The sequence below is a fragment of the Carassius auratus genome, chromosome 2 (genome assembly GCF_003368295.1).
Source record: "Carassius auratus strain Wakin chromosome 2, ASM336829v1, whole genome shotgun sequence".
Lineage (NCBI taxonomy): Eukaryota > Metazoa > Chordata > Actinopteri > Cypriniformes > Cyprinidae > Carassius > Carassius auratus.
The window spans coordinates 4,370,572-4,382,688 of record NC_039244.1 but is presented as its reverse complement, the minus strand read 5'-3'; the positions used below and the strand labels follow the sequence as shown (position 1 = coordinate 4,382,688).

Sequence of the window (12,117 nt, the reverse complement as noted above, 5' to 3'; positions counted from 1 at the left end):
CCAAATAAACTGTTCTGAAGAATGCTCACCAATGAGGTACATGCCAATCCAGTCGCCCGCATCCACTTCCTCCTTGATGTCCCAGCTGAGGGTGATGTCCTGCGTCTGGCCGATGGTGTAGCTGGAGGTGCTGACGGTGAGGGTGGAGCGGCAGTGAGAGGTCACGAGGTCAGTGTCACTGGTGGAGCGCAGCACGGCCACCGCCAGCTCCTCAGGTACACCGTTCTGGAAGTCCACATTGGTGAACTGCTCAGGGTTGAAACTGTGCCGAATCGGGTCCTTACATCGCCGCCTGCCCTGAGATGCACGAGATGAAGAGGCCATAGCTGCAAGCCCCAGAAACCTGTTCTGATACAAGTTCTGAGGGGAAAAAAACAAGAGGAAAGAGTTAAACATGATGAATCCTCCTATTACTATGAGCAAATGATTTTAGAGCATATGGTGTGCAAATCCAACCATGCAAGACATCAAAAGAACAATCACGTCCTGGGGGGTTCAGATGCAATGGTAAATGCAGACTTTTCATGGTCAGATCAGAAAAAGACAAAATTGCTGGGAGTGAGGCAAGTCAGGACAAGTTTGAGGAGAGAGAAAGCAATACCTGAGACGCTAAATGTTATCTACAGGAGACTGAGGGGGATGTTTTATAATGCAAGAAGTGACATCTACTTCAACTGTGTATTGAGCGTCTAGTTTTCGATTTTAAGATGTAAAAATTGGATGCATGCTGAATAAGTATGATTTGAACACAAGAGAATGGCAATGTATAGAATGAATTTTGACTGCATGAGTATCATTATCATTAATCAAACTAACAAAATGAAATTAATCTTAAATCAATGTAAACATTTTTGTTAACTGAACTAAAAATTAAATAAAACGATATAATCGGAAGCTAAACTGAAACAAATCATTTTATTACTCCAGAACTTACTAAAAAAAGAAAATTTAAATAGTGACTAATTCATTTTAAAATACCGAATATAATGTAAGTTGTTCAATTTCATAACCCATAACATGAAAATGGCACTGGACAACACTAATAACAAAACTAAATGGCCCTAAGATATAAGCTGTCACTAATTAATCACATTTTTTCCTTTCTCTTTGGAGTGTTACAAGCTCTTGGTGCATAAAGAAAATCTGTAAAGTTGCATCTGACTAAAGTCTCAAATCAAAAGAGATCTTCTTCATCAAAGTTAAGACTCTGCCACGCCCCTAAAACACCTCATTTAAACACACCCCAATATCTCTATGTCACTATGTGGAAATATTTGTGTAAAGTCGACCAAATGTGTTCTCACAGAAAGAATGTGGTTTCAGTAACCGCAGTTAGTGTTGAAGCAGTCATGTCAGGGAGATGTGTGTGTATCTAGGTGAAAGCAAAAGCACTTTATTTGGCCTTCTGAAAGTAGATGCATTTAGGAATCTTTAAGATTACTTAGAACAGAAAAGCAACGCATTTTATGGGCGACCGTTTGGTGAACTTAGGAAAGGAGGTTATTCTGATTTCTATGAAAATCTAGCGCTTCTGAATCAGCGACTGTAAATATGTTTTGTTATTAGTTTAAGTATTTGCTATTGAATGTTCAAATGTGGAGTTTTGCCAATAGTATCTGCGCGTTGCATCTGTGTGTGTGTGTGTGTGTGTGTGTGCGCGCACAGGTGTCACAAAGTGGAGTAAGAAGGCTTAACTGTCTGTGGCTTGTGTTCTACAAACATATGAGCTTCAGCGCTGTGTCTGTCACACGACTCTGTTCCCCTTTCAAGCTTGAACTGATGGTCTTTACATTTATTTTGAAAGATGGAGCTGGTGATTATAGAAAGGGCCATTACATTTCCAACAACAATGCACTGGGTCAGCTGGCCAATCAGAGAAGACTGCTCTTCTTCACGTTTTTTTGCATGGAGTCTCTTATGCTTACTACAACTGAATTTATTTAATTAAAAAAATACAGTTATATTGTGAAATATTATTACAATTTCAAAAAACTACTTTCTATTTTAACAAAATTTTAAATATAGTTAATTCGTGTGATTTCAAATTTTCAGCATCATTACTGCAGTCTTCAGTGTCACATGATCCTTCAGAAATCACTCTAATATGCTGATCAGCAGGTCAAGAAACATTGGTCATTTTTATTAGAATTATTTGAAAGTTCAAAAAAACAACATTCATTTGAAATAGAAGTCAAATAATAATAAAAATGATTTACAGCCAATAGTTGTCATTGACTTCCTCTGTCTCTGCTCACACTAACATGCATTTTCTAAAGACTGCATGTCACTAGAGCAGTGGTTTTCAACCTGTGGTCCGCGGTGGTATTGCAGGTTGGCCTCCAATTATTTTCTGTTCATTTCCAGTCCATTCTATGGCTGTGCGATTAAAAGAAAACGTCCTAAAATCACGATTTGAGCGTGCGCATATGCCTAACTCCAGGTTCACACACGGTCTGTGATGCGCCTTTTTTCTGAGCCAATGTTGACGGATCAGAGCGTTCTCACTGCGGTAAAAGGCTAGAAATATAAACGTGCGAAAATAATTAATGTCTAACACATGAGCATAGAGTGAATTTGTTAGTGAACAGGACGCAGTTTAAGTGAGAGGAGACACGTTTTAAGTGTGCACACTCTCTCCTCGCAAAGCAGCGTGTATCTGAGCAAGCACGACCGGTTTTGTGACAGAGCAAAGGAAATCTGCTGCGAACAGAGAGATTCGCACTCGTGCATTATTTTAATGTGCTTTCGCGTTATATTTATGCGCTCTCACTGCTGACCGCATACACATACTGTATACACACTGCAAACACCTGAGGCACCGCTACAATTAATGAGCTCTATGAACAATGCATGGCAAAAAAGAAAAAAAAGTCCCTGTATACAGGATTTTTTTTTTATTTATTTATTTTGCCACAAGTCTATACATTTTTTTACATCTTCACTATAGTGATAATTTTGACTTATGTCTGTTCTAGAGATGTTACAACTTTTTGATAAAGCTCTGATTGGTTTTCTTTTGGAAATATGTTTCAAATTAATCCTGAAAGCATTTATGACTGTAAAAGCGATTTTTTTTTTTTGTCCATATCGCACAGCCCTAGTTTATTCAATACATATAGTTTAAAATCTAGCTTCTGAGTACTAAGTTATTAACCCAACAATAGCTGGGTCAGTTAATTTTTTTGAAGTGGGCCGCGCAAACATATGTGTTTGGTTGTGTGGGCCGCGAGTTGAAAAAGGTTGGGAACCACTGCACTAGAGAAAGAGGCAGTCGAGCAGACGTGGTGAGACACTCGCAGATGCATATGCAGAGTTAACCACAGGCCAAGGCTCTGTGGGATGCCAAAATCTATGTAGAAATCAAACTGGGTCTTGTGGTTTTCAGTGCAGTCAAGCCACCCATGGTGTATATGACTTTCAATATTATATAAAAATATCCTGGCTCTGCCAAGCTATATAGTGGCAGTGAAGATAATGGCAGAGATTTCGAAGCAATGTGTCTTTTGGAAAGTGTGTGTGTGTGTGGGGGGGGGGGGTGATAGGTGATATAAAGCCAATATAAAATTTTTTTTATTATTATTATTAATATTTAAGAAATTTGAAATCAGGGAAACTAAAACAAACAGGGTAACCCTCATTTCAAAATGACATGAATATGACAGTGTGCAAATGCATAAAGTGCAGCATAATTTGAAATCACAAGTCTAAAGTTTAAAGCATTCGATTCAGACGGCCTGACCATCCCACGGAGAACACACGATCATGCTGGATAGACACTTCACAAGATCTCATCATCGACTGAGTTTGCAAGGTTTGTGAAATTAAATGTTCATTAGTCATACAAAAATTTGTTTAAATTATATGAATGCATAGTTCCTTAATGCTGACGGGAAACAAGAAAATATTACAATGTTTGCCTTCTATTACAAATAGGCCTAATATAAAAGTAACTGTTATAATACTTTCTGTATACATTAATTACTTTGTTTAACCATTCTACCTGATTATTAGACAGACTTCTAGGCTTTATATGCATTAGACAGAACTGTTAACGACGACGAACAAGAGAGAGAGTGTGATTACTGTGTGCACTCTGGCGCTGCCGCTCTCAGCGCCGTCAAAATAAAAGTCTGGCTGGCAATTTCAAACACATCGGCCAAGCAGAAAACTTATCTACTGATGCCGATATTTGAAAAATGCCAAATATCAGCTGATATGTCGGCCTTGGCGCTATATTGGTCGACTGTAAGAAAAATATCCATATTTAAAACTGTAATCTCTATCTTTCACTAACTGTTGTACACACGTTCATGAGAGAGTGGTGTTCCAGCGGAAGATGTAGGACATGGGTGTTAGAATTTAAAATAGTTAAAATATCTGAATTGTGAATTAAAATCATGCCAGCTTCCATGAAAAATGGATGAAAAATGACAAAAGATATAAAGTTTAAAATAAAATATATCTTTGGCAAAAAAAATGTACGTGTGGTGAGTTTATACTGTATACCAGAGTAATTCAATAACTATATAAATGTAACATAATAAGTGATGTGTCAGGTTTCTTGGGTCTTTTTATTACTTTCCACAAAAAAATATGCCATTAAAACAAAAATATCAAGAACAAAATCAACAGGAGCAAAAGTGCAGATGGCATCTTTTAATGTTACACAATGACCTGTAATGTTTGTTGCACAATAGGACAAGCAACTAAATCGGTTTTTAATCTTACAACCCTGGTGTGAAGTTGCCGAATCAATCTGAATCATAGCATCACTACCTCCTCCTCACTATCCCGGTTTGCATGAAGCCTCCAGTGAAACAAAACTCACACAACATGGACGTGAAGCCCTTGTAAAACCTCAAAAGATGTACTGTAGACAAGACTAAACCCACACAAAGGACATGGAGCAAATCCGATATTACACACAATCATCAGCCGCTTCTGCTTCCTCGGTTCAACTGGGCAATCTGGCAAACCTGTAGGACAGATAATGCTGAAAAGAGGCTAAAGTTCAGAGCAGGAAACTGAATGAGAGTAAAACGAGACTTCAGGCTGCACCAAAGCAATACATTTCAGTCAAATATAACCTGTGTGTTCTGTGTTCTGATACACTGAGCTTGTCCAGGTGCCACAAACTCAAATCTGGCATTTCCTCTTTCTGTTCCTGTGCTATCAATATGGTTTCTTGACTTCTATTTACTGTTTACTGACGAATAAAATCCCTGAGGGACCAAAATAAACATCTGTTTGCTGTTATGGAAGATTTGAATAGCAGAATTTACTGTATGGCATAACTACTATTCAAAAGTTTGTGGTCAGCAAGTTATTTTCTAAAGAAGCAAATACATTACAACTCATTACATTGATCAAGAGTGATAGTAAAGTAATGTATAATGTTACAAAAGATGTTAATAGTTTTAAATGAATACTGTTCTTTTTAACTTTCTAGTCATCAAAAAATGTATTAGATTCTATAGTTAATAAGAAATACTTCTTAAGCATCAAATCAGCATATTAGTATGATTTCTGAAGGATCATGTGATGCTGATGACTGGAGCAATGATGCTGAAAATTCAGCTTTGCATCACAGAAATGAATTATACTTGAAATCATTTATTTAGAATGTAATCATTTTACAAGATTTCACTGTATTTTTGATCAAATAAATGCCGCCTTGGTGAACATAAGAGACTTTCTCTAGCGACCCCAAACTTTTGAACACTAATGTCAAATTTAGAACTCCAGTGCCATGACAAAAAGTCTAAAGTGACCATAAATTGTCCCTAAGTAAGTTGCAAATAAAACAGATTATTGAAGTTTCACAATCAATTACTATTTCAGTTCTTTTTAATCTAGTGAGTTATGTGCCATTTCTTCCAAATTTTGTGTGAAAACAGTCTTAAAGTTAATTTTTTTCTACTGTACTTCAATATTGGCACTTAATGAGATTTAAAGTTAATGAAGGGGCAGATAGCAATTTTTGAAATGATTTAAATGCTTTACTCCATTCTCTTGACAGAAAATAGTTGGAATGCAAATTCCAACGCTAACTGAATCGTTGTGACTCGCGCAAACAAATTGAATCTTCCACTGGGCTCATTTGTGTTTACAAGATGAAAGGAAGCTCTCACAATGCACCTTGCAATCACACTGACACAGCTAAATTAATTATTATCATTAAGGCCCTGGGGACAGACTCCATTAAATACCACTGTGTGTGTCTGTGTCTAGCACAGGATGAGATGCATTAGCTCGAGCTGCATCAGGCTCGCCGGCCAAAATGAAACCAGAGAAGTTTAATGCACTTACATAACGGAGCACGCAGGCCTATGGGAGCAGGATATTTCACTCCAAAATACAGAGATCAAGCCACAAGTCTGTTGGAAAGAAGTATATAATCTCCTCTATGGCATAGAACATAGTCTAGCATGGCACAGAACATGGCAGTAAACATGCAAACATCTTGCATTTATAACTACCATGCTAGTATTTTTGAACCTCGCAGTTTGATTACCATGAGAGACCTGGCATTGCTTGTATATGAATATTGCTCGTTTTGTGACATATTGCTTATGTTCTCTACTGTACAAAAGAATCTGCTATATGTATACTGTAAATGTAAATGCAGTTTTGCAAATAATAACAGGATGTTACTTGCACTGTTTACCGCATTGTCTACTGTATATATAGTGTTTGTTAAATGCATAAATGTAAATGCAGTTATTCAAATCTGCATGTATGCCTAAAAACTTGACTTTAGATTTAATTGATCTTTTAAATACATGTAAAAAAAAAAAAAAAAAAGAAGAAGAAGAAAAGGAAAATAAATAAATCATTTTTTATAGTTAGTTCATGTTAACTTTAAATACATTTTTTTATAAAGTGTTCCCTTATTTTTAATCTATAAAACATACTAATGGAATATTGTATTATAAAATTACATAATCGTAAAATCAGATATGAGCAGGCGTGCTCTGGGAACACATTTACAGTAAAATAAAAACGTATCTTCCTCTTCTTATATTACATCTTTCCGGTGTGTAATCCAACGGATGGTGTGGTAGCTGGGCTCTGCTAGGTCATGATCTGAGTATTGCAGTGCTAAGCTGCACTGCATGAGGTGTTGCATGTTTTGCTTGCTACCCAACTCGCACTTGCTGGTTGGTGAAAGACCCCATGCAGCATTGGTAGGCCATGGTTGATTGTTCAAAAGGGGATGATTCCTCTGGCTTCCCAAGATCTTGCCCCCACACAAAAGGCGTTCCATCTATCATGCCTAAGAGTTTCAATAAAGGCTTTCTTGGATGTGCTTATGGCTTGTGTGGTATCCATAAAGCTTTTCCTGGACGGAAGATGCTTTATTGGCTTTTGGTGGGAGAAGAGCAGATGCCGGTCATCTGTCTCTGCAGTGGTCCGTTCCTCATTGCTGATAACGGTTCTTCTCATATCTGGAGGTGATATTCCGGCAAAGGCATGTAGGAAGGGTGTGGGAGTAGCTTTAATATAGCCAGTGATTATCCGGCATGTTTCATTGAGAGATTTGTCAAGCAATAAAAACTTATGAAGTCAGTTCACTCAATAATGTCCATGTCATCATGTGAAGCTCGTTCAACAGGAAGCACTTCTGTCTGGAAAGGAACAAGGCCTTTTTTTCTTCTGAAGCTTTTCTGTCTGTTGATGCTGATTTTATAGCAAATCAATAGACTGCTGGTCTCAGGTGAATCAATACTAATCTGCCTAATCTCTTCTCTTTGCCTGAATGATTCCCGCTCTTAACGACCCCTGACTCCTGAGTAATGAACAAATGTCCCCAACTAAACACAGACAAGCAGCTTATCATCCGTTTATATGTTATTCGCTTGTTTATATTAAATTTCATGTGGCAAAAACGTTTCTGCTGAGTTTCATTTGTTACTTGAAGACAAAAAATGGCTTGTTATTTTCTAATGTAAATATTTTCATCAGATTTTAAAGTGACTATATTAGCATACAGCCATGAACAGTTACAAAATCTAAAATGATTATCGATCTATGACTGTCTGAGCTTATCTCACCTTAATTTGCATCCACATACAGTAGGATGGAGCTTAGTTGTAGACATTTTAGTATGAGTTTATGCGTATATTGGGGTGGTGTTGGCGCACTGGATAAGATGCATGCCATTGGTCGGAGAGACCTGGGTTCGAATCCACTGGTTGACACCAATGTGTCCCTGAGCAAGACACTTAACCACTAGTTGCCCCAGAGTTGTGCGACCTCTGACATATATAGCAATTGTAAGTCGCTTTGGATAAAGGCGTCAGCTAAATGAATAAATGTAAATGTATATTGTCAGCTTTAAGATGCTGTGTGGGTCATTTGTGATTTATTTAATGAACCTCAGAAAGTTGGACTTTTATTATTTATTATAAAAAAATTGTTAATTCTCTGATTAATAATTCTCAAAAGGGCTAATAATAATTTGAAAGTAATTTTTACCCATTTTAATTCCAGATTTTAGTGTCCCTGTTACTAAATGATGCTAAACAAGGCCAAGTTGTTGCTATAGTTAATGTGCCATCTATTCGGAAGACCCATATATATAAGACCCAAATATATACACACATAAATAAATATATATACACATGTGTGTGAGTATGAGTATGTACACACACCACACACACACACACACACACACACACACATACATACATACATATTACACAACATACACGTCACTTGTAAAGAATACATATTGTTTATGGCTTTAGGTGTAGTGTTGCTGTATCGAGTTTAGGATTCAGAAATGAGGATGAGGATGATCATCTGGGCCAAATACACACGCACGCGCACGTAAACGCACGCGCACGCACCACACAAAGACGCGCGAGGCCGCGACTGATGCTGAACATCATCTGAATAACACTAGGCAAAATGAAACAAAGCAGCATTTAAAACAGCAGTATTTGACAGCGCGCTACACTGCTGAAGCCTGGTGACTGTTACCGTACTGTCATCCTCTGCTTCTCCCTGCAGACATCGCAAATCACGCCTGGTTAGCGGTACATTACACACACACACACACACTCACCTGGGTCAGTATCACCTGCCGGTGAATCATCACCTTGTCATTCATGTGGCCGTTATCCGTCCCATATTTACCCGAAAACAGCCGCCCTTTCCTCACATTTGCCCTGTTTGCTAAGCGACCGCAGGAGATGCTACATCCTCTTTCCTGAGTACCAGGAGCCTTCAACCAATGGAAACGCTCCGTCAGATTGTTTTCTGTGTTTTCTTTTCCTCCAGTTATGACCGGGGCTACGTCATTCAACCCACCCGCGCACGTACGTGCATTATCTGGAATTTGACTGGATGTCTGGATGTCGACTGGCTGCTGATTGGTCGGCCCTATGATGACTGGATATGATTGGATGAAAGGATTGTTAGGCTTGACGCTGTTAATAAACCAATAAACAAGTGTTTCATGACAGAAAATGATTTTTAATGCAGTTAACTCGTAAAATCCAAAAAATTTAGGGTGAATTGCCATAAAGTGGGATTTTTTTCCATTTCAGAATTTTGTGAAATATTGCGATGTTTAGCCAAACTATTAAATCGCACTCAGTAGGCCTACATAAAAAAAAACAAAAAAAAAAAAAACAGGATGTGTTCTAATCAAATCAAAAGAGAAAATACAGATAACACATTCAACAAATTAATTATAGACATATTAGTGCTCTTAGTGCAAATCGTCTGAGTAAAAAGCTTTTGGTGGTTGAAACATGGATAACTGAACATCATCAGACAAATAATACAATTTGATGCATTGATGAATTTATTATGAGGACATTAAGCAACTATTATTAAAGGTCTATATTATTATTTAGATAGAAAAGAGTTAAATGCACAGTCAGAATTTCTTGACTGTTCTCTTGTTAATTTTCCTTAACAACAGGCGTAGGTTAGGTCTTTTTGCAGGCAAAATATTAAATCTTGCAATACCTGAACCTACCCCTCACACAAAACTTTCTGCTATTTTAAAAACATTTGCGATTTTATAAAACACTTCATTCTTCATGCTTGTTTCATATAGGGACCGAAAACTGTCCAGACCATGGTCAAAATGTACTGGTATTACCATACCTGTGGGGACATCTAGTCCTCATAGCACAGGATACCAGGTACACACACACACACGCACACACAAGAACCACAAAGAGTCTTCAAACCATACCACAAGAAAATATTCCCATGACCTTAAACATCTGCAATAGCAGCATTTTAATATTGCATAATATATAAAATATATATATATAACCATGATTGTCTCGAATGCCCTACCACACATTTCTGACTGACTAAAGTAATGTCCCACATTAGGCTAATCATACTGTGCCACTTTTCAAAACCACATTTCCAAAAAAGGGACACTAGGACACACACATATGTATATATATATATATATATATATATATATATATATATATAGTTTATGCATACAAAGTTATACTATATTTTGATGGACAAACATTTTATAAGCAAATTAGACCAGCAAGTAGCACGAATGTCTTGTTTAAAATTAATTAATACTCCTTTGATATTAGATTTGTCCAAACTCTATGTCAATAATCTTTGGGTGGTCTTCACACGATGTGCTTCCTGTCTGATGATTGCTCTGCCCTCAAATATGACTGGATATCCGAGGGGTCATGTGATTGACATAATTCCACAGCTTTGGCTAACCCATAGTTTCACTGGCATTCATGTATTTATGAATCTACGAACAGACCTTAGGTGTCCCATATTAGGCAGTGTGCTACTTTAGGGCAATTCACCCTATGACTTTAGAAGAGATTATCATATGAATTTAGAACGAGATTATAAATTTATTTAAAGTTTATAAATAAACACAAATATGCATGTGTACGTTTAGCTGATAAAGGAGGCATAATGTTCTGATTTTAGACTTTAATGAAATGACAGGAGTATTTGTGAGTATGAAGGTAGGTGCATCCCAAATCTCATACTTCTGGACTATTCTATGAAATTCCACAAATAAAAAGTCTTCATGCAGAAAACTCTCATATATTCTGCATGCATTTAAAAGTTAACAAACAAATGGATGTTTATAAAAGTTGACATTGCTGTTGCATATTAAATATAGCACAGATAACATTAAATTATTTTATTTTATTTATTTTATTATATATATATATTTTTACCAGGTTAAATTATTAGTAACTCAAACCCCTTTATCTAAGCCTAAGTCTCAGCCTCAGACATGTAGGTCTCTGCTGGAAAGTAATGGGAGTTCAGGGTGTTTTTACACCATCATACCTGATTGGCTGACGTCATAGTGACAGTAGGTTTAGGGGTTGTCACGCCCACGGACCATTGGCTGAAAGTCTGATGCATATGGGACACAAAAGTGGAAACAATTCAGCAGTGTTGAAGTTCTAATCAGATTGGTTGAATTCTACAGGATTTCTGCAAGACATGTGAGTTGCGTTCTTTAACGTTCCGCCTATAAACAAAGATGACCTGACGCCATCCTCAAAAGAAACACCCTCATGAAAGAAGAAAGCCATTGTGTTTACAACTGTAAACCCAACCAAAGTGCACACACACAGCAGTTAACACACACACAAACCATGAACACACACCCGGAGCAGTGGGCAGCCATTTATGCTGCAGCAGTCAGGGAGCAAGTTCGGTGCCTTGCTCAAGTGTACCTCAGTCGTGGTATTTAACAATGAAGATTCAATTCTCAGAATGAATTCTGTCGATTCTAGACCCAGAAATTGGAATAAGTTCTGAAAAAAGAAGAATCAGAATCAAATGGCCCTGTAACAGGCTATTTGCAATTTTTCTTTGAAACTATTTTGCAGTATTCTGCAACATTATTATTAGGCGAGATCTGATGCATGTGCATTTTTCCCAGACAGTAACTAACTGGATTACGAGAACGATGAATGCTTGAATCTGATTGTCTGACAAACGTTCTAAGGTGTGCAATTATTTTCAAGGAAACGCACGGCGAACATACTTCCAGGCAGGTCTTGACTGCATTACATGTCTATATCCCTTCACCAAATGATCTAAGTTATTTCAAAGGTCCTTACAGCCTAAAAAAGGCAA

At 37.3% G+C, this 12,117-nt stretch overlaps 1 protein-coding gene across 2 annotated transcripts in view; it reads right to left on the bottom strand.

The window, feature by feature from the left end:
- The window catches only part of LOC113113270 (E3 ubiquitin-protein ligase HECW1-like), a 42,645-nt gene extending 33,336 nt beyond the window's left edge, over positions 1-9,309 (bottom strand). For both annotated transcript variants that reach the window (XM_026279415.1, XM_026279420.1), the window contains exons 1-2: positions 9,071-9,309; positions 30-360 (exon numbers count right to left, since the gene is read on the bottom strand). In XM_026279415.1, the coding sequence (XP_026135200.1) occupies positions 30-360; positions 9,071-9,115 (376 nt within the window). In that variant the 5' untranslated portion in view covers positions 9,116-9,309. The remainder of the gene's footprint in view (positions 1-29; positions 361-9,070) is intronic.
- Between the last annotated feature and the right edge of the window lie 2,808 nt (positions 9,310-12,117).